Raw genomic sequence first — 24,822 nt, 5'->3', positions numbered from 1 at the left:
AGTGTCCCACACCATTCTGATAAGGAAGCTGGAAGCATATGGGTTCAAAGGAACCTTTCTCCGTTGGCTTGAGAGTTACCTTCAACACAGAATCCTTCAAGTGCGATACAGATCACACATCTCAAAAGAATTTGTTGCTACGTCTGGTGTACCTCAGGGGTCTCACCTAGGCCCTTCATTATTTAACCTATACATAAATGATGTCACATCTCGTCTTCGCTGCAAACATCTTCTCTTTGCAGACGATTTGAAGCTTTACATGAAGATTTGCACCACCGAAGATGCTGTACTCCTTCAGAACGATCTCACACAAGTAGATGTATGGTCTCAAGCTAACTCAATGACTCTCAACCTTGACAAGTCCAGCTGCATCACTTTCAACCGCAATAAGTCTCCAGTCTTACAACCTACTCAATCAGAGGTCATGCACTTCATAGAAGCTTATCTGTCAAGGATCTTGGTGTGACTTTATCATCTAATCTATCTTGGGAACTTCACATCAGGAATATATGCAATAAGGCTGCTCGCAACTTGGGCTTGATACTGAGACTCACCAAGCCCTTTAACGACATTCACTCATTGAAGATTTTGTACTATGCACATGTCAGACCCCATCTCAAGTACTGCAGCGTCGTTTGGTCACCGCACCAGCACTACCTTGTGGATGATATTGAGAAGATACAGAGACGTTTCTTGCGACTTGTTGGGGTTCGTCTTGGTTATAGATACACAGAGGTCCCCATACAAGATATTGCTACTTTTCTGAACATACCATCACTCAGTTCTAGACGCTGTATTCAGGATGTGATGTTTCTCTACCGTTTGATCAACGCTAAGTTGGACTGCCTTGACCTTCTAGAAAAAATCAACTTCAAGGCATCGTTTGGAACCAGAGCCATGAATTCTTTCACCAGCTTCCTCCTCTTATGCAGCAAATGGCCCAATGCTGAGGATTCAGCGGCTAGGGAACAACATTCCATCCACCCTCGACATCTTTATCGCATCCAAATCTGCAATCAAAAGCCAGCTTGCATCACTATAGCTGTTATTATTATTGGCTTGTCTCTACACCTACCCTGCCTGTGTTGTGTCTCAGTCTTTTATTTTATTATTGTTTGTCAAAACTGTTACCTACGTCATAGTTCATTTCTTGTTTTGCATCGTTCTTGATAAGTATCTTTCTTTGTTATTGTTATAATATTTATCTATTTATTGTTACACATTACTTGTTATCTATTTATACTTTCTTGTTATGCATCTTACAATTCATATCTATTTGTTTCATTATGTATCTATTGTTTTGTTTACTGGTTGCATATTCTATTGTTTTTGTTTTTGTCTACTAATTACAGTAGTTTCTTTGGTCAATTGTTATGCATCTAGATAAAATTGAAACTTACTTGTTGAAATGGTTATGCCATTGAAATAATAAAAATAAAAAAATAAAATAAAATAAAGTTTATGTTTTTGGAAACCTTAAAACCATAAATTGTAATCTAAAAGCTCAGTTAGTGTTGTTAACATTGTATGTCACTCATTACTCTTATTACAAGAAGAACTTTATGACTATTTGATTCTTATCTAAACAATTTATCAATCTAATATAGTTTTATAACATCAAAGTTGCCCTTGAAAGGGCTACTTTGTAGTAGCAGTCCATTTGAATCATTGTAATACCTAATAATCAATGGTTTGTTTACAGTTTGTTTTACTTACACTTACATTAAACAAATATATATATACAGTGAAAAGTCCACACAAAGACTATATGGTCTGTGAGTGGGGACGAGTACTTTTATCAGTCCGTTGGTATCTTAATTATCCATGAATAACTAACTCCCTATTACACAAATAACAACTTAAATCTATTACAACTTGATTTGGCTATTAAATGATGGTAGTCGAACTATAGAGTTTGTTTCAGGCTATTTTACGTGATGCAATGTTTACTTTATTACAGTGTGGTGGACCCTCAAATGATGAACTACTGTGTGGTGGTCAATAGCAGTTTGTCTCTGGACCATTATAACTAATGCTATGTTTGCTTAAGTGTGGTGGACCCTCAAATGATGAACTACTGTGTGGTGTCAATAGCAGTTTGTCTCTGGACTATTATAACTAATGCTATGTTTGCTTAACAGTGTGGTGGACCCTCAAATGATGAACTACTGTGTGGTGGTCAATAGCAGTTTGTCTCTGGACTATTATAACTAATGCTATGTTTGCTTAACAGTGTGGTGGACCCTCAAATGATGAACTACTGTGTGGTGGTCAATAGCAGTTTGTCTCTGGACTATTATAACTAATGCTATGTTTGCTTAACAGTGTGGTGGACCCTCAAATGATGAACTACTGTATGGTGGTCAATAGCAGTTTGTCTCTGGACCATTATAACTAATGCTATGTTTGCTTAACAGTGTGGTGGACCCTCCAATGATGAACTACTGTGTGGTGGTCAATAGCAGTTTGTCTCTGGACTATTATAACTAATGCTATGTTTGCTTAACAGTGTGGTGGACCCTCAAATGATGAACTACTGTGTGGTGGTCAATAGCAGTTTGTCTCTGGACTATTATAACTAATGCTATGTTTGCTTAACAGTGTGGTGGACCCTCAAATGATGAACTACTGTGTGGTGGTCAATAGCAGTTTGTCTCTGGACTATTATAACTAATGCTATGTTTGCTTAACAGTGTGGTGGACCCTCAAATGATGAACTACTGTGTGGTGGTCAATAGCAGTTTGTCTCTGGACTATTATAACTAATGCTATGTTTGCTTAACAGTGTGGTGGACCCTCAAATGATGAACTACTGTGTGGTGGTCAATAGCAGTTTGTCTCTGGACTATTATAACTAATGCTATGTTTGCTTAACAGTGTGGTGGACCCTCAAATGATGAACTACTGTGTGGTGGTCAATAGCAGTTTGTCTCTGGACTATTATAACTAATGCTATGTTTGCTTAACAGTGTGGTGGACCCTCAAATGATGAACTACTGTGTGGTGGTCAATAGCAGTTTGTCTCTGGACTATTATAACTAATGCTATGTTTGCTTAACAGTGTGGTGGACCCTCAAATGATGAACTACTGTGTGGTGGTCAGCTCCAAACGTAACTACTCTAGTCTGTGTGAAGCCTACTCCGACCCGGGCATGAGCAAGTTCGAGAACAGACAATACAAGAAAGGTGACAACACCAAGGCTCAAGGGAAAAGTAAAGTTTTGGGTCCTCCGCTTAGGAAGGATGACGTGTTTGTAAGTTACAATTTTGAACATTATAATAAATATGAGCAATATATCAGTGATGGTAAAAACTACATATTTTAAGTACCTTTGTCTTGATATTCTTGAAACTTATTGTGCATAGTGATTTTCACTTTCTGTTATTGAAATCCTAATATAAATTATACAGAATGTAACAAAACTCTCTACTCTTTAGAATATTGTTTCACGGACAAAGAGGAGCTAAAAAATAAACATATCCTATTATCTATCTCTTTGCCTTACCTGTATGTGCTTTTTAGTTTTTATTTTTTATTTCAGAAACCAGTAAAGAAAAAAAATCAAAGTTAGTTTAATTACATTTTTAGCAGTCTTTTATCAAGAAAAATATTAATATTATGTAATCACATCACATTTTAAGCTTGCGATATGTTGAAGTTTTTAAGTCTTAATACCGTAAAAGCTAATTATATTATGATACTTTTTAAAGAATAATAAAATTTACTAAAATTAGCTACAAATATATTGACAACTAAAACATAAAAATCGGCTAAGAAATAATGTAAATGAAAGATTTTTGTTGCAATGCACAGCAAAATTTTTACAATTTTAGCATGTTCATGGCATTTTTAACTGTGAATTACAATTGTACAAAGCTTAAATCTACATTATTATCTACATTTCAAGTACAGTGGAGAGTAAAGGTAACTTCTTTGTACGTGAGATTTGTTTTTGACAATGGAGGGATTGTGAAAGAAACAGGATTTTTCCGGACATTTGCCATCGTTCAGTGATACAAAAAATCAGTAACACTACGTTTCGAGATCTACAATCGGATCTCTTCTTCAGGAAAAAACTAACGTAACACATAATTAAAAACTATGTTAAAATAAACAAATCATACCAAAGCATTGTGAAATGTATAAGTCAGGAATCACAACCAAGTTGTGTGTTAATTTCATTATCTCTAAAACATGCACTTAATAAAAACAAAACACAACTCTAATTACTAAAACTGAACTACAGAATGCAGGTCATAATAGGTCTGCTTCCGCTGACCAACCACCTAGGACTGACCAGAGGCGTTTTAATAGTAAAACGTTTTATCTAAATCATGACAATGTCTCCTATTTATTAATACCTATGTACAAAATTTGTTATATGTAACTTTACTAGAGTTAGAGATAATTATTTTTTATAAAAAATACAACATGGCGTCTAGCGGCTAGAATACACATTTCTCAATGTACGAGGTATGGCTATTAAATAACGGGACTGACGCTGCAGTGGAACGAGTGCGCATGCGCCAACCAACAATGACCAACAGCTGTGTAGTTTGAGACTTCCTCTTCAGAATGCAGTTAGTCTCGTTTCTGTAAACAACATCGTTGTGTCATAACCTTCATTTATGTAAGTGTTGTTATTTTGTTTTGCCGGAAAAATGGTTAGCGTAATAATAGAGCAACGAATTGTTATTAAATTTCACGTTAAACTTGGAAAAAACCGCTACCGAAACCTATAATTTACTAAAAGAAGTGTATGTCAGTGAATGTTTATCGCGGACTCGTGTTTTTGAATGGTTTAAGCGTTTTCAAGATGGTCGACAAGACAAAGGAAGATGATTCGCGGCCAGGTCGTCCTTCAACATCAAAAACGGAAGACAATGTCGAAAAAGTTGCTAATTTGATTCGGTGTGACCGACGATTAAGCATTCGTGCAGTTGCTGAATCTGTAGGCATTGATAAAGAATGTGTACGGCAAATTTTACATGACAATTTGAACATGCGAAAAGTGTGTGCAAAAATGGTACCAAAAATTCTTACGATTGATCAACAAGCAGCTCGTAAAAATGTTTGTACTGACACTGTGAATGCCATTGAAAATGACCCAAATTTATTGGAAAGAATAATAACATGTGATGAATCATGGTTTTTTACTTATGATCCGGAAACGAAGCGCCAATCCATGCATTGGAAGACCTCAACTTCACCGAGAGCCAAAAAAGCAAGAATGAGCAAGTCAAAATTTAAAGCAATGATGATTGTTTTTTTCGACATTTGTGGGATTGTGTACCTTCACTGTGTTCCTGAAGGTCAAACAATTAATCAACATTACTATCTTGAGGTACTTAATAAACTACGTGAAAGAGTAAGAAAAAAACGACCCGAAATGTGGAAGGACAAATCATGGATTTTGCACCAAGACAATGCGCCAGCTCATTCCGTGTTATCTGGTCAAGCGGTTCCTGACCAAGTACAGCATCCAAGTGTTAGAACATCCACCTTACTCACCAGACCTAGCACCATGCGACTTTTATCTTTTCCCTAAGGTGAAATCTGCATTGAAAGGTACGAGATTTGAATCCGTAGAAGCTGTTCAAGAAAAAGCGGCAATACTCCTGAAAGAGTTGACAGAAGATGACTTTCAGCATTGTTTCCAACAATGGAAAATTCGCATGGAGCGTTGCAGGGATAGAGAAGGGGTGTATATATTGAAGGTGATAATAAGTAATTATGTTTAAAATGAAAATACATTTTTTACAATATCAGTCCCGTTATTTAATAGCCATACCTCGTATGTTTATAGGACATTTTTTGTTTTGAATAATGAGTCCTATCAGACATAGAAGTTTGTAACACCCTGTATATATATATCGTTGTGCATAATTTATATATAATATATATGACATAACTAATGTAAGACAAAATAACTTCTCAGAAATTCTTAAATAAGCAATTTTTACCAAGCTTGGCACTTTTCAAATATGTACCAATAATCATAATACTTACATAAATTTTCTCTTCTTTGTGCTCATTCGAATGTTTCTGTTCATTACTTGATAAAAACTATTTACATGTCCTTTGTAGTTTGAAAGGTTGAAAGGTCCTTTGATGAAAGGTTTGAAAGAATAATAAGATTTTAGACATTTTCAATTGTTATATGTTACAAAAAGTATACGGTAACACAACGTTTTGAGGATTGCAATCTTAGTGAAACAATTAAAATGTAATGTTATACTTTTTTGTAATGTATAACGATGGCAAATGTCCAAAATAGTATTATTTACATGTGTTATTTATTTGTAATTGAATGTAATATTCTGTTTACATTTTTTAATAATAGTTTTGGATTTTAGTGAATTAAGTTAGATTGTTTATAGCGCCACCCAAAATTTCTCTCATTCCTCAAGAAAAAAATCACTGACAAAAATTATCATCATGGAGGCAGTAACAATATTTTAGACAAGTGGTGTTTGAGCTAAAGTAGTTTTTAATACATATATTTTTAATATTTCTATGTAATCATAATATAATCCTAATTTATTTGAGTTTGTGTAAAGAAAAGTTGTTTTGACTTTTCTTTAACCAGTTAAATAGTTAATGGAATCATTCCAATAAATATTATTTATGTGCTGCTTACATACATTGACTAGATCTTGTTAAAATGGTACTTTGATGCTTACAAATTGATGTGTCATATCTAAAAATTTAGCATATGTACAATATCATTTAAACTTGGTTTGCCAGTTTTGCTACAAAAAAGTATACTAAACAAACATGTCAAATAATAATTCATTGTTACAATGATGGTAATGATTTATGCATGGCAAACTTGTAGGTATAACATTGTAGAAAAGTATATTTTCTTCATTCATATGCTAAAATTATATCAACATTTTCATTTATTATATTAGGTCCATCTCATTATAAAAAAACAAAGAGAAATTAGAAAGTTCTCACAATTTAAACTTTATAATGATATTTCAATAAAGATATTTTATCTGAAATTTTCACTTTCACAAATATAAATCAACTCATTATTTTTTACTTGATTATGTGCTCAATATTAATGTTAATCCCTGCTCGGCAGTGAAAATTATTCCCATTGCTGAAATTGCATCAGTTACCTTATATAAGTACTTGTTTCAGAACCTTTACATTGAGATTTATTGTCACAAAGTATAGGTTTTAAAAATATGTTTGGGCACAGATATACAAAGTGTCCCAGAACTCACTGCATCCTTTTCAGGTATTATTTCTGGACAAAACAACTCTAAAATATCATATTAAAACTTCAAAAACTCAATAATTACTCAAACAGCAGTCATTTTTAATTTTTACTTAACTATTTTTAAATAGTTTTTTACAAGCTTTATTTTGAAAATGGTGGCTTCATAATAATGTTAAATGTAAATATCTTAAATGTTACAGTTAACAAATTAACTACATAACCAACAATACTAAGCTAAGATAACTGTTGATAATTAAGGGAGATAATTTGCTTTTAAAAATCTGAGTACTCAGCAATATCTTATGACAACTGTCATTATGTTACAGTCTGCTTGTTAGCCACAAAAATAATCTATTATAATTTTATCTCCTCTAATCAGCTGTGTTGGATTGTAGTTATAAAATACATACTAATTGTAGTATTTAGGTTCCTTTGTTATCTTTTGCTGTTTAAATAAAATACAGTAACTGTAATTTTTCTTATATTTAGTTTAAAAATATTTACATTTACAGTTTTTATAAAGCCACCGTTGTAAAAATAATGCTTGTAAAGATTTATTATAATATATGCTGTTATAAAATCTTCAGATTATAAACCTGTATACCAAATTATAACTTATAACAACAACTATTCATAAATGATAAATAGTTCGATCAAAAGAGAAAATGATGGCTGATCAGGTAACTATTATGTTTTTTAATGTTTTAATATGTAATTTTGGCTTTTCGTCGAGAAATATTACCTGAAAAGGTTGGTAGAGAGTTCCGTGACAGTAAAAGACAGTAAAAATATCAATGATGATATCTTAAACCGATGTACACAGGACACTGTTCAATATAATATTGATTAAAACAAATACTGCTTCCATGTGACCATTTTTGCTCAGTGACTTTTTTATCTTGCAGGAAAGTAGCTGGAATAATTCCCCAGTTGAATTCTATTCACTGCCAGGATACCTCCTAGGTTGTAATGGTGAGTTGTAATAAAATAAGTGGTATGGTTATGGTTGATTTATAAAACTAAACTAATTTGTACTGATGAGAACCTTATAATGCAACTCTCGTTTAGACATAAACAGTTTTTTCGGAAATAAAGCTGTACATTAGTAGTGAAGGGAAAATTAAAATGTTAGGTTATGTAACTGATGTATTTATTATATTCATAATGGAATTAGTAATTACTAAACTCATTATTTACCACATAGAATTTATAACTAAATGGTGAAGGGTATAGTCAATGAGCCAATAGGAAATTTTTCACTGTTTTTGGCACATGACCTGGTTTATCCGAAAATCGATAGCAACATTTTTTTAAGAAAGAAACCAATTTGCAGCATTGATCGTTTTGGAGGAGGTCGTAAAGAAATGGTATCACAAGAGTTAAAAATGTAAAACAATATTTTTCCAAAATTATGTTTTTTATAGCTTGATACACTTAAAGCTGCCACCGGACAGATGAATAACAGATATATCACTGTCAGTTAACTACTGTGCATTCAAAAAGTCGCTGTGGGTTTGGAAAGTCACTGTGCAATAAGTGACATGACAGGGAATAATTTCACAGTTAGGTTGGTAGCTCTGTGCTGTTGCTGAACCTGTCAGTCGTTGAGTTGAGGTTGTACGTGTGTTTAATTTATTGAAGTTCTGTTGCATGTTTTTTTTATTGTTGGACACGATGGTTCTTTCAGTAGAGGAACACATTTTCCTGATTGAATGCGTATTTCATGAAGGTGGCAAGTGTCATGATTTAGTGAAGCGTAAATTTTCTGAAAAGTTTCCAGATTCAATTATTCCTCACCGTAATGCAGTACGAACACTAATTGAAAATATCAGACAACTGGCTCTGTTGAGGATGCTGAACGTAGTGGTAGGCCCCGTAAGATAGGCGAAAAATATCTGCTGGAAATTTCTGATTCTATGGCACAAATTCCAACAAAATCAATGCATAAGTTTGCACAACAGCATGATACTGGACTTGCTAACGCACATAAAGCTGTCAGATAAGAACTTAACCCATTCCCATACAAAGTAAAGTATGTTCAAGAGCTGAAGCCGCGATAACGGCAAACATTCCAAGAATCACTGGTCTTCAGTTGGGTGAGTTGTTTGTGAACAAAATGAAACAAGTGCAATTCTGTATTGATGCCACCGGAGACCATTACCAACACCTTTTATAAACAATGTGATCATGTATTAAGGTATGGTTTAACAATGTAATTAACGTAGCTATGGTAGGAAGGGTTGATTCAATTGAATTTTGAGTTTAGCTACAGTTCAGCTTCCTTTAGTTGCAGCCTCTGGTATTGCAAGTCTGAGACAGTGTCAGATACAAGACGCTGCAATAAAAGAAAGGTGAACTGAAGCTAAACTCAAAATTCAATGTAATTAAGGTATTAAATTAATTTTTGTCTCCAAAATGCTTAGTCATCTCTTTATATATTTTTTCATAAACGCATAGTCACAATTCCAGCGACTTTCAGGGCCCATATATGGTTTGATGATGCTTATGCTAAAAAAATATAATCTGAGAAAAATAATAGTTTTTTATTTTAACTCTTCCGATACTCTTCCATTTGACCTTCACCAAACCCAGCGCTGTCATGATCAATTTCTTTCTTAGGAGAATCCTTGAATATAAATTTCAAGAAAACCCAGCTTGCATGCTTATACAAAGCAAATTGACTCTCGGCTCCTGGAAATTGCTCTTGGCTCCTGGACTACAGTATTGGGTAGTGCAGAAACATTCCTCATTTTCAACCCTTGTATTTTTAATAATGGTTTGAAACTTTATTAATCTAGTCACAGAAATCAATAAAAAGCAACACATTTTCTTACAATATTATGCCACCTACTGGGGATACACTGATTCAATAACCAGGCAAGAAGCATTCACTAAACATTCTTTTGATAATTTTACAATCTAACTACATAGTCATGTGCAGAAAATTGCAGTACTTCAGATCATGAAATCTCTTTAATAGGATCTGAAGTTTGAAACGTTGAGCTTATATCACTTTCCAATACTTCTGCAGGAAATATTTATAAAATGTCATACAATATGGAAATCCACAAGATTAAAGAAATGAAAATCTATTCTTAAGTAGTAGAAGATATTTTACTTCTAAGGTACTCGATCCCGTTCTGATCTCTGTGTTTAGCGTTTTATCTTTCTGTCATAGAAAATAAAAATTATTAAAATCCATGGAGTTTAAGAAACCACCGACCCAATAACACTAAATTATTAATTTTTTGCATATTACTTAATAAGTACTCACCATGAGTCTAACTTTAACATTTCATCGACTAGCATTTTAATTAAAGAAGCACTACAACGCACCAAAATATAAAAAACTACCGCTGAACAAAATATAAGGAATCTGTTAATTCCAAAATCTTGTTAGCTCATTTACTCACTAAGAAACATTCCTTTTTTTGTAGCCTCAGAGGTTCCACCTCATTGATATTGTAAAAAAATCAGTGACTGCTAAATAAAATGTAATTAAACTTTATATATGCATTCATGTTACATTAAAGATAATCTAAAAAAAAACAGCTTCAATCTCCAACTACTAAGTTCAAACTCACTGGCCTTTAAAATTGAGATCACAGCACATCCAGAATTATCAAATAAAATGTCATAAACTTCTGTACTACCTAATTCAGGACATTTCACAGATATGTTTTACTCTCATGCATGACAAAAGTTTCTTAGGTTAGTTCCTGTACTTCTTAAATATTAATGTTTCCCAAATCGATATTACAGATATTAAACAAATATGCCATAACAATTTCAGTGCTGTACTTGTAGTAGTCTACCAAATCTGGTGCAATGACACGAGATTGTGCACAGAGATGGATATATCTCCCAAAACGCACAACTGACTTGAATATTTATCTCCGTGCCCAATATTGACGATTATTTCTCCCAATGTACACTACCGACTTTTTTCTCTCAATGTATATTACTGAATAGGATATTTCTATCAATAACCATCACTGACAGATATTTCTCCCAATGCCCAATACTGTCATGGATATTTCTCCCAATGCCCAATACTGTCATGGATATTTCTCTCAATGCCCAATACTGTCATGGATATTTCTCCCAATGCCCAATACTGTCATGGATATTTCTCTCAATGCCCAATACTGTCATGGATATTTCTCTCAATGCCCAATACTGTCATGGATATTTCTCCCAATGCCCAATGCTGTCATGGATATTTCTCCCAATGCCCAATACTGTCATGGATATTTCTCTCAATGCCCAATACTGTCATGGATATTTCTCCCAATGCCCAATACTGTCATGGATATTTCTCCCAATGCCCAATACTGTCATGGATATTTCTCCCAATGCCCAATACTGTCATGGATATTTCTCCCAATGCCCAATACTGTCATGGATATTTCTCTCAATGCCCAATACTGTCATGGATATTTCTCCCAATGCCCAATACTGTCATGGATATTTCTCTCAATGCTCAGTACTGACTAGCACATATTTCTTTTAATACCCATTACTTACTTGAATATTCTTCCCAATATTCATTACTGCCTTTTTCCTCTCAATGTATATTACTGACTAGGAATTTCTCCCAATGCCCATTTATTGACTTGGAAATTTTCACAATACCTAGTACTGGCTTGGTTTTTTTCTCTCAAAGCCCATTACTGACTTGGATATTTCCCATCCGTATATATCCCATGGTGCCTTTTGAAAACACAAGAAAGTTGACCCCAAAAGGAAAATAAAGTATCATTTAACTCGTTGTGAGAAACTCTGGTTGACAGGTGAATAAAAAAGCTGATGAGGCGCGCAGGGGCAGAGGTAAAAAAATAAATAAAATTAAAGAAGTCTTATTTTACCAGGCGAAGTTAGGGCTAGGAAGCCCTCCCTAACACTTAACCTGGGGACCAATGGCTTAAAGGTGACTTCCGAACCACCACCAATGGCCGGGCAAGCGGACTGCTTGCAAGGACAGGATCGCTCAGCGGTCACCCATCCAAGCAGCAGCCACGCTCGACGTTACTTGATCCGGTTATCTTGCGATAAGCCATGTACCCGCTAGACTATGCCATTGGCGTAGTGGTAGTGGGGAGAAGTTCCAGTCTTCTGTAACACTGTCAGATAGACGATGAAGTAACATATTTCCCATCGTTCAGTGATACAAGATGATAGTAACGCCAAATAATAGTGTTAATGATTTCTTGTATTGCTGGACATTGAAAAATGTCAGTAAAAACCCTGGTACCTTTACTGTAGACAACTGCTTGGCTCACTTAACGCACTAAACTGAAAAGTAATATCCTCAAACTCACCCAAACAACTGTGAATAAGTGTTATTTCCGTAGAAATATATGAGAAAGTGTGCTATTTGAATAGTGATGCTTTTCTCTAAAACCACTCTACTAAATATTGTAGTATCACTAGATAAAGGAATACGACATTTTCCAATATATAATTTTTTATTTTGTGCAAGGCCTTTCTGAATCAAAGATTCCATCATCAGGCACTTCACAAATTATCAAATGTTTACATTTTTGTAATAATAATTAATTTTATAATAACATATTATGGTAAACAATTTGGATGTATGGTTAGCCAGTATTAAATATTTAATCAGAATTTAATTTTAATTTTTTTATAAATTGAGATGAGAGTAAAACTGAATTTTGAATTGGTTCGTCTTCATTATTGATAATTTTTTCTTGATTTATGGTAATGTAAAATGTTTCCCAAGCATTTAAGTGTGTTGTGTTTGTAACTTCTTTTAATAATCGTAAATTTTTATTAGAGATTGTGTGTCCAGTTTCAATACAGTGATTCGCCACAGCAGATTTTTCGTTTCTTCCATATTTTATGTGTGCAAAGTGTTCTTTGAATCGTGTTTTAATGTTCCTTTTAGTTTGGCCAATGTACAATTTATCACAGTCGTTGCATTTAATTTCATAAATTCCTGATTTGTTTTCGAATGTGGTTTTGTTCTACACTCAACTAAAATTTAAAAGAGTTTTAAAGATATGAAAAACAGCTAAGAGTTGCAGAATACTACTATTTCAGTTCCACATGCGTATTAGAAGCTTTATAATTTGTTCTGCATGATTATCCACCATTGCTTCGCTCCATTTACATCTTGAATCATTAACATTAAAATAGAATGAATTAGCACCATCTGCTTAGTGCAGCGTTTGACAATGTCAGAGATTCGACTTCTGAAATCTGGAGTCCAGGTCAGTCTGAGCGGATCCAGTAAGACCAAAACAGTAGATTACATTAGCAATACTACTTTGTACTTGGCATGATTTCACTATTCAAAACGTATTCTCAGCAAAACGATGAGTTCTTAAGTGTTGTTCTTGTTGCATCGTTTCGACATCAGAGGACACAAAAGAGCTCCGTCTAGTTGACCCAGCAGAGAACAGTGTAATTTAGATGAAGAGATTTTCTCATCGTCTCATCAGGAGCACAACTGAATACATTATGATGTTTTACCTTCATTATAATATATTAAAATATTTGAATTTGTTGCATTTATTTTTTTTTTTACCAAATCATATTTTAGTGTACTGTTTTGTCTAATGGTAACATACTGAGTTAAGATACACGTACCTCAATATGATACACCAACATATGCTTATATGCGTTGCCATAAGTTCGACAATTCTAATTCCTAAAGATTAATCATATAATCGAATCACTGTAATTTTAAATTTCACACCATTCTGTGATCGTTTATTAGTTATTTTCTTAATTTTTATTGTGTTACTCGAATGTATAGAGCAAGCTTTATTCTGAAGTAGCTCCTTATCTTTCATTGTTTATATCGGCAACCCAAAGATTCTCAGTTTTTATTTTAAAACACACTTTGAAACACCTTGAATTTCCTGAATTCCAATATTTTTAAAGAGCTTCCTTTGAAGGTGTAAAGAAATGTTTCAGCTATCATTAAAAAACTTTCAAGAACTTATCAATGTCTTACTTATAGAAGTTAGGAAAACATTGCAGTGTATTATTCGTCTCTTGTTTTTTAAATTCTAAAAGTTTTAAATTCTTGTAACTGGTTTTGCTTTGAATAAGCTAAAAGTTACTACCTGACAATATGGTTATCATTCACTCATTATATTTCATATAGCTGGAACTGGAAGGAGACCTTCAATTCCACCACCTTAGCATCCGACGAGCTTGATCACACATGCATTTCCACTTTACCAGCAGTGGCACATAGCTTAATAGGACTCGGTGTGCATAGTGTGTTTGACAGTGAATTCCACAAATGCAATCTCAAATTGGTCACATGTACATGCAGGCCGTAAATTTTATTGGACTGGTTTCAAATTCGTACTTAATATGGGAATATTGTGTGATTGCAGATTACCTGTGTGGGAGCCGGACTCAGCTACACCATCAGTAACTTGGAGAAAGGGAGAGAGTACTTCTTCAACATCTTTGCCCAAAATCGACACACAAATCTAAGTTTTCTGTATGGAAGCAAATATCTAAGATACAACCCTAAACTGAGGCCAATTGGCTTGAAAGATAACAAGCCAAAGACAGTGAACATTAGACAATTGGGAGGAAGAGTTCTATTTAGATACAAGGTGAGTTAATAAAGTGTTTTTAACTTATTCCAGAAAAACTGACAATACAGCTTCTAAACATGTCGATTAAAGCAACAAAAACAAACATTTTATTAATATTTAACAATGTTAAGTTGCGTTATCAATGTAAAAATTGAATAAAAATGTTTTACTACACGCGTTTACTACTATCTTACAATTACAAATTTAATTTAATTAATACTTCCAATATTCATTTTATAATAATTGAGACGGAGTTTCTAAACAAATTTAGCCTGTGTTGCTAAAGTTCAAATTCAAAACAACTTCATTCATATAATTTGTATAATTACATTTAAAATTATACAAATAAAGAACGGCATCAGTCATATTTTATTTAAAATATTTTTATATTTCCATAAATTCTTCAAATGAATGTAAAACTTTATTGGTTACAAATATTTTAAGGTGTTTTTTGAATAATAAATAATTTTCTATACTGAGTAAGTCTTTTGGAATTTTATTTATAAACTTAATTCCTGCCTGCTTGGTTTCTTATAATGAAATTCCAACTAGTGTTTATGTACTGCCAATTGGTTTCTATTTCAAGTAAAATAGTTGTGAATTGACCCTAATCGAGGTACAAGCATTTGATCTGACTATCATTACTGTTTCAATTGTATCATGATTGTGGTCAACTCTTCCCTCAAATGATTTACATTTACGAGGGGTATTAGAAAAATAAGGTTCCCATGATTTTTTAAAATAGATAACTCTATATTTCTACTTAGTGTTATACATCAATTTAAAACTTAAAAGTTAAGCTATTTTTCCACATAATCACCGTTTCTGTCCAAACACTTTTGTAGACGATGCTCCAACTTTTCTATCCCCATGTTGTAGAATTCTGCCGCCAATCCTTTTAGGAATCGAGTAACCTCTTCCTTGACTTCATCATCAGTACTGAAGCGTTGGCCACCCAAGTGTTCCTTTAATTTTGGGAATAAGTGATAATCACTTGGGGCTAGGTCTGTGCTGTAGGGGGAATGAGGCACAATAGTCCAGCCAAAATTTGTCAGCAGTTCTTGAGTTTGACGTGAGACATGAGGTCGAGCGTTGTCATGGAGAAGCCTCACACCACTGGACAATCTTCCCCTCCGGTGGTTCTGGATCGCGCGTCTCAGTTTTCTTAATGTGTCGCAATATCTGTCGGAGTTTACTGTTGTTCCATGAGGCAAAAAGTCGATCAAAAGCAGGCCCTTCCTCTCCCAAATGACGGTTGTCATGACTTTCCCAGCAGACTGTGTTTGCTTCAACTTCTTCGGCTTAGGCGAAGTTGAGTGACGCCATTCACAAGATTGCTGCTTGGATATGCTTTTCCCCATAAACTTCGATTAACTGATGATGAATTTCAATAGGTGAAATCTGTTTTGCATTTCAAAAACGTATCACAGCACGAATTTCGCATCTGGCGGTAACAACGATAGGGAGCTCCATCTTCGAGGGCAGCTAAGCCGGCACTGTTGGACATAGCGAGGCGCGAGTGGTATGGATAGAGAAAGGTACAGCTGATGAATAAGACAGTGTTGCCAGATTTCTCCTAACATATCGCATTCTGTCTCGGCGGCATAGGGAACCTTATTTTTCTAATACCCCTCGTACATTAAGAATGCTATATTGTTTCTAAAATACATAAACAAGGCAAGGTCAGAATTTCTAATTCTTTAAAAGCAGGTTTACATGTCTCTCAACTGTAGTTTTCTATTATTTATATGGGCTTTTTGAAAAACAGTCTCTGAAACTCAATTACATTACAATATCCTCAAATAACAACATCAAAGACAAGTGAGGCTATATTATAAGGTCTCAACAGGTCAATTCTTGATACAATATTTACTCTCAATGCATATATGCCAGAAGAAACTTTAGAACAAATATTATTCATATGTTCCTTAAATTTTATTTTTTATGAATATTACCACTCATAAAAAATTGTAACATATACAATTTAACTACTCAATTGTGGTTTCAGCAATCATAACATTAATGTTAATGTGTTCTACAGGAACGTGGCAATTATAAAATTAGATTTTGATATATTCATTTTTAAATCAATGTTAAAGAAAAATTGTGTACTTGAATTTAGTTCATAAAAGTTTTCAGTTCTAAATCATTCAATGATTTTTCACTAAAGGACAGAGTTGTATCATTTGCATATTGAATTAAATTTCCAGGGGCCTGCATTCTAAAATTTATACTTTATTCAATTCAATTCAATTCGTTTATTGCCGTTAAATAACATATGTTACAATAGGCTTTGTCACATGAGTCAATTAAATGGTAGCACAATGATATAAATAAAATAGTAGACATTTGACTTCAGTGCAAATTTGATGTAAGATAGCTTGTTGTTTATCAATGTGTCTTAATCTAAATATAACAATTAACAAACATAACAATTAATAAAATTAACATTCAATAAATACAACAAATAATAAAAAATTACAAAATATGAGAATAAATTATGATATATAAATATTACACCTAAAATATTATGTCATCTAATGAAACATTGTAGAATTCGTCTAAACTATAAAAAGCTTTTTTTAAAAACCATTTCTTAAGAACTAATTTAAAACTATTTACAGACAAAGACTTTACATTTAGAGGTAATTTGTTAAAAAGCTTTATGCCAATATGTATGTAATTACTTTTCGTCTTACTTAGACGTACAAATTTTTCATCAATAAGGTTTTTATTTCTGGTGTTATATACATGTTTACTGCTTTGTAAATTAAATTCTGCATAATGGTCTTTAACATACATAATTGATTGAAACATGAACACACAGGGTAACGTTAGAATACTCAGATCAATAAAATGCGGTCTACATGATTCAGTGTCCCCAATTCCCACTATACATCTAATCGCCTTCTTTTGCCATATAAAAACCTGTTGAGCCCCAGAGGAGTTTCCCTAAAGAGTTGTACCGTATAATAGGTGACAAGTGAAAAAAAGAGTAGTAAGCATTTAAAATAAGTTCCCTACTGGTACATGTTTTAGTTTCCTTAATAAGAAAAGAACTTTAATTTAAGAAACACATATATATATATATATATGTGTGTGTGTTTTTTTAAATAACAATGCGCATCACCAAACTCGCAATTTCAAGCCAAAATTTACAACCTTACTTCATCGTAATTCAATACAATATTAACAGCTGTACAGTAAACTAATAGTATTAAATTTTATTTTGTCTGTTGGTTAACACGTAATCTACATAACGTACGTAATGCACGTGCAGTTTGTTTTTACACCTAGCTTGTAGTTATTTGCTTTTTCCCAAAAACCCTGTTTTCTCAGATATAAGGTACATTTTCTAAAAAAAACTATATTAGATATTTCATTCTAATTTTCACGATTTGTTTATTGGACATATATACAGCTGTGGAACCTTTGATTTTGAATGTAGATGCACATATGCCCTTGCAATAGCTAAAAATATATAAATATTGTTAACACAATAAGCATAATCTATTAAAACAAGCATAACTTTTTTTCATACATCAGGGCTAATTAACTAATCAAAATTTACAGCCAAAGTCACGAAACATAACAGACAATTAGCGTATTGATAAAAGTCAAGTTATGGTTTTGATCTTGCCATCAAATTATCTGACACTGTAAAATTATAAGGTGTTTAATTATAGGTCTGTTTAGTTACAGATTGCTTAATTTAATTTAATAAACACTAAATTAATTAGTAATATATTTTCATGAAGAAATTAAAATAGTACATTTTTCTATTTTATAATACGTTATCATGTAAAAAATATATAAGACATTACATGAGAAGAAACTATTCAATAACCTCCCTAATATAAAATTAGTAATTTACAAACTTTCAAATAATCTAATTTTCATTGTATTTGTTGAAGGTGGTTTAAATTATGCGTTGTAATCTATTTTTCTGTTACCCGTTTTCAAAATACAATTGTGTTTGTACAAATTTATAGTATAATATCTACTATTCATTATGTTTATTATTACACTTTTACATTTCTATTTAAGTATTATAAAACAAAATAGTAAATATCAGAGTACACGATTAGCTGGCTATAACAATATATGAAAATAAAATAATGTTTGTTAACTATTTGTCCAACACTGAATAAACTGTTGCCGGCAGGTAGGTGTAAAAATGGCACACACGTACAACTCCACTCTCAGCTGGCACGTCATGCCATGTGGTAGTGCCGTAACAGTGGAGCTGCGCCTGCGCCGCGTGGTGGTGGTGCCACGCCAGGTGGTCGAAGGCCATCGCTACTTACAAGTGCCCCATCCACAACCTGGCAACAGATATACTCTCCTGGTGTACGTAGCCAATCCGCGTGACCTAAGGCAGATCTTGGGAGTCGAGGTACATCTTTAGCTTTATCTAAGACTTAAAACATATTAATGTGTACTTATGGAGTCTCTCTTCATTGAGATCTTTGCGTTGTTACTTTTATGTTGCAATAAGTCATTTTATGTTCAGTTCAATTATGTTCTCTAGGCATTATACCATGATCAATGTAGATTCGTCAGAGCATTTCCCATTTGTTTTAATAACATAAAACTTCTAAATGTTAGATGGTACTAAAACAGCACCCAACTGCCATACTGGTGCAACATTTTATCATGCCGGTTGTCTAAACTACTGTTTTATTGACAAAAAGAAAGCCACTTATATGGGTGCTAAATAGTTTAATCATTTGCCATTAAATATAAATGCCAAAATCAGTGAAAAGGGATTCCTAAAGAAATGTTTGCTGCAGCATTCCTGCTACTCACTGGAAGAGTTTTTTTTTCTAAATCTTAATAAAATAATTATAATTGAGATGCTAAGTAATCTGTAATTTAGATTAAATACATAATTTATGTACTTATTAAATGTGTTGACACGTTTATATGAACACTATTCTTGTATGTACAGTATGTACAGACTGAATAAAGAAATTTTATTCTGATTCTGATATACTTACGACATCAGCCCTTAGCGTGATTAGGATTAAAGATGATATTTTGATAGTTGAAATCAACATGTATTACAATGATTTTGATTCAAAATCAAATCTGTACATTTGTAATAAGTGCTTGGATTTGAACGTTGATTAGAATTCTTTCTTATTAGCAACAGTGAGCTTTAAAAATATGACTATTACCAGTAAGATTGTTTATTGATGAACAGTTCAAACTGTTTTAGTTCCTTCTGGCTATGAAATACGTTTTCTAGCATCCCTCATGTTTACTGGTGACCTAAGCTTCGGTGGGAAGAAGAAACTGGAGGAGTTAGTTTGCTGCTATTACTATACATCTGGTCCTAACACCCTACGATTTGAAACCCATCCACTTACTACGTACTTACCACGAATGATGAACTTAATGGGTAAAAAAGATCAGATAAGGAGAATGAAGCTGGAGAATGTTGCTTCTTCCCATCCAAGACCCCGAGAGTTTTCTAACACTGAGGGGTCTTGTTGAGTTCAACATTTGATCATGCCGGTTGTCTAATTTACTATTTTATTGACAAGAATTGTACCGCAATCTGCATCTTGTCGTTACCTTTACTGTGTTCAATTCTTTTTGCTCAATGATCGTTGATGCTGGGTTTACATCAGGAGTTATACCAGTCTTCTAATTCTAGTGCTGAATGTGAATTTTCTGTGTCTCCTAACATCCGTACTAAATATTCGGATTTCAGCAACTTATCAATATACCCTAGAGCCAAATAAACTTGCCTTGCTATTAATTTTTGTCAAGAACCTACATATCTTAACAAGTAACAAGGTTGTACCTTCTTCATCGACTTTGCACTACTTTTCATTTAAGTTTGGAAATGAAGTCCCTCCTTCTTTCAAGATCCCATGTTACATCCACCACAAGGAGGGGTGGTAGGCATTATATCTAAATCATAACACCTTTGAAAACAGGAAGGATAACTCTGTTCTAATATCTTCCATTCAAATCGGGCAGAGGGCAGAACCTCCTCATGTTTAGGGTTGTGAAAACTTTTCACTAAGGGTGTTCTTTTCATTCCCGTTGTCATCTTCCGCAGTAAGGTAGACCAACGATCAACCCTTTATCTCGACATTTTCAGTCAGTGATATGCCGCTCCTGAACATCCATTAGATTACCCAGACATAAATTACACATCAGTTGTTGTTGCACACACCAGTGTACATTCTACTGGCAGGTTCATCCCACTTTAATGACTTACTCAGGCATGTTAGCGTCTCAAGTTGATATTTCCTGCTGTGATGACAGGTGTTGGCGACAATGAGGACATCTCCACTGCCGCAGTTGCCCCCTGAGGTGACAGTCCACGAGTACGAGAGTCTAAGAACCTGTGACTCGGTGACTGTGGGGTGGGTGCCGACTCGTAGCCAGTTCGTCCGCTACTGCGTGTCAGCGTCACGTGTCTCCTTCACCGAGTCCCAGGGCCACTTCTGGCCACAGCCCAATCAGTGCAACCTCGACAACAGGCTGCGCAGCCAACTGGACTTCACCGTCAAACAGTGCCAGGATTTCACCGCCAATGACAACACGTGGGTATAGTTTTACTTAAATGAGAGGAAGACGAAGTTGGTTCATCCAGCTCAGCTGAAACTTTAGAGATTTTGATCTATTTTTATTACGTAAGATATCTAAACACTTCTATCATTGTCATTCCCAAAAGGATGAGCAGCTTAAGGATGAGGGGCTTGTTGTATGGTTTATGTTATATCTTTGATTGTATTAGTTAAACAGGGGAAAAAATCATTCACAGGATGAGGTGTGTTGAGATCCTAGGATTATTCAATTAGTTCTGAGATTCCAATGATAGGGCTGTTCCACATAATTTTGATTGTTACCGTTCAAACATTTACTACATGAAGTACCTGATCCCCTCTCTGAGGGCAGTACGTTCTTCGATTACAGCACTGGGTGAGTTATCTCTTGTGTAACTTAAACAATCAAAGGTTAAACACAAAAGAAAAACTCAGAAAATTCTCAATACACAATAGCAGAACTTGTATGTACGAATTCTGATCCTTTGCATACTTACTGAAAGGCAAATGAGAAAACTTTAGAAAAAACAAGAAAATTAGTGTAATTATAATTGATGGTTTATAAAAATATCTTTACATTTTATTGATACGATGAAATCAAGAATGGCAATATATGTTTTTTTTTTAATCCAAAACTGACGTAATATTATTTAATTATTGATATAACAGAGTTAGTTGACTCCTGAAATCTGGAGTCATGGTCGTCTCAAGAGATCCAAAAATATTCTTTGACGAAGAAGCTCAAAATGAACTCTTTATATCATTTCGACATCAGAGACTCCTAGAGTACAAAATATAGTATAATCTAAGTGAAAAGGTACTCTCGTTTTCTCATCAGGTGCACAATTGAAAAACTTGTGGGGATAAATAGGCACGATCTCTAAAACAATGAGAATACCTCTACACCTATATTACACTACATTTTGTAGTTTAGGTGTCTTTGATGTCGAAAACTATGTAAAGAGCTCATTTTGAGCTTCTTCAGCACCGACTTTATATGGATCTCTTCAGACAAACATGACTCCAGATTACAAGAGTCAAGACTGTGACAGCGTCAGATTTCAGACGCTGCACTAAGAGGAAGGTGAACTGGAGCTAAACTCAACCCACCACCACACATTGAAACATTATATTGTCCCATTGTCCCCCATTGTTGGGGTGGACATTGAACCAACCCTTCCCACCATAGCTACATTTCATACTATTATCCAAAGAAAATAAGAGAATCCTTGGAAATAACCAAAGAAGAAATTAACTTTATTAGAGAAAACACCATTAAAGTTAAAAAGTTAGCAGCATTTTTAAAAGATGTTATATTGATTGCTGACTCATTGATTTCCAGCCAATCATGAGTAAGCTTCGCCACACACTATAAATTGCTGGTTTAATCAGTTTTAGTTTAACTTCTCTTGCTACAGTGAGGCAGAATTACTATAAGAATATAATAGAAGAATAATTGTTGTGTCTGCAATTTTGTGACACACTTTAGCCTGGAAAAATTAGCAGATCCAAACACGTACGCCTATATTCGTAGTTAAATTAAACTGTTGATTTACACCGAAATGTCAACGGTTAAATGATTTTGTTAGAAGTTGTTTCCAAAGATCTAATTACAGAAAAGATCAGCATTGCCCTATTGGAACAATTGTTCAGAGAGCTATCCGATGGTCAGGATTCAGCACAAATCTATACACCAATTTTAATCAATAATCTCAGTGAGGTGTTTTTGGGTTCTAATAAATGTGACAGTAAAACAGTTGCTCTACTTTACTTCTTGTAAATACTGAATTATTAGTTCATGGAGTAAATTGTATTAATTTATTTACTATCTGAATTAAGAGCGATTAAACAGCTACTTTATGTAGCAGATGGAGGACGGTGATTAAAAATAATCTTTAGTTTTTCCTTGAAATAAAACCACATTTTTAAGACAAAAGTATATTCTGTGGGACATAAACTGTACAAATTCCATCTGACTCAGTTTTTGATATAGATAAAACATGAGAGGAGACTACAAAAGTTTGAACCATAAAAATGTACACGTACTTCTTTTTGTTTAAACCAATTTTTTTAATTAGAAAAGTGGATCTAATATTTAGTTTATATTATTTTATCATTTTTATCGACAACATAAATCGGTCAAAATTTTTATTGAGCGGTACCTACAAGATTATAACAAAAATTTTTATGGTCGGAAATAATGATTTTTTAGTATATAAGAGCCACTATAGTGACTTGGATATCGAACGATACAAATGTGTTATTAAGCGTTTTATAGCTTAATACATCTATCAGTAATTAGAAAAATTTTCAAAACTATTAAGGTACATATTAAACACACATGGCTGTTTGTTTTAATTAACCTATCTTTTTAGGAATGTTCTGGTGCAGACGATAACGAAGTTACGTCCTGGAAAAGAGTACCTTATTCAAGTAACCGTAAAGAAGATTAAGGGAAAAGCACTGTCTTATGACCTGCTGAGGGTCAGAACGAAGTCAAAGTGTAAAGGTTGAGAAGGAAGAATTATGTGTTAAAGAGGTTTCTCTGTTGTATAATATTAATTAAGATTTGTATGTATTTTTATTATCTATTAGATATGTTGTTATTTATTGAACAAGCAGTGCCAAGACATTTGTTACGAGTGAACGTAATGTAAGACCTATTATAGTTAGGTATGAGTAAATATAATATTTTTTTACTTTATACTTTGCTATTGTTTTATTTTATGAAATCCCTAATTCCTTGTATTTTTACTTCTACTGTTCCAAATACATTGATTAGTATATTTACTTAAGTCAAGAAAAGTAGTGGTGACATTATTTCCTTTTTCAACGTTATTGATTATGTGCTCTTATTAAATCAATAAGGGCAGTTGTGGTGGATCTTCCAGCTAGGAAACCATATTGCTTATGGCTTAATATTATGGGGCCATTCTGTAGCAGTCTCAGATCTGCTAATAATCCAAAAAAGGGTTATTAGAACCATTTGTCATGTTGCATCATTGCAAATGTCTATTTATACAGTTACAAATACTTACCATAATTAATCTCTACATTTACCATATTATATTATACACTAAAGCAGACCTCAGAAACTTTTTCATTATAAATCATTCATACACACAACACCAGAAATAAAAATAAGCTTGACATTCCTCAACATTGACTGACCAAATTTGGAACATCACATATAGTAAATTGTGCAAGATTTTGTAACAAGCTTCCAGAAATTGCTCATATTACTCCCATAACTAATTTAAAAAAAAAAATTTTATTTGTGACTTATAATCAATTTTATTCAATTGACGATTTTTAACTATGGATGTCAATATTCAGTTTTAAATCATTATGTTTTAATCTTAAAATATACTATGTTTATTTTACAACTGTAAGGTAAATGTTTTTGAGTCTGTTAAATCTGTTTTGCGGTTTTCCATAATG

At 33.5% G+C, this 24,822-nt stretch overlaps 1 protein-coding gene across 2 annotated transcripts; it reads left to right on the top strand.

Moving 5' to 3' along the window:
- Positions 1–2,449: 2,449 nt before the first annotated feature.
- Positions 2,450–24,087, top strand: LOC124363126 (protein NDNF-like). Of its 2 annotated transcripts, XM_046818262.1 has the most exons (6): positions 3,180–3,254; positions 8,138–8,204; positions 14,606–14,833; positions 18,981–19,211; positions 21,098–21,378; positions 23,757–24,087. In XM_046818262.1, exons 2-6 carry the CDS (start codon positions 8,202–8,204, stop codon positions 23,893–23,895), a joined length of 882 nt encoding a protein of 293 aa, XP_046674218.1. In that variant the 5' UTR covers positions 3,180–3,254; positions 8,138–8,201; the 3' UTR covers positions 23,896–24,087. The 2 variants fall into 2 exon arrangements, with proteins under 2 accessions (XP_046674217.1, XP_046674218.1); XM_046818261.1 differs by lacking the exon at positions 8,138–8,204 and having other exon boundaries at positions 2,450–3,254.
- The last annotated feature ends 735 nt before the right edge of the window (positions 24,088–24,822 follow it).

Source organism: Homalodisca vitripennis, chromosome 5 (assembly GCF_021130785.1).
Source record: "Homalodisca vitripennis isolate AUS2020 chromosome 5, UT_GWSS_2.1, whole genome shotgun sequence".
Classification (NCBI taxonomy): Eukaryota; Metazoa; Arthropoda; class Insecta; order Hemiptera; family Cicadellidae; genus Homalodisca; species Homalodisca vitripennis.
The sequence above is the reverse complement of the archived record's forward strand: the minus strand, read 5'-3'. Positions and strand labels throughout refer to the sequence as shown.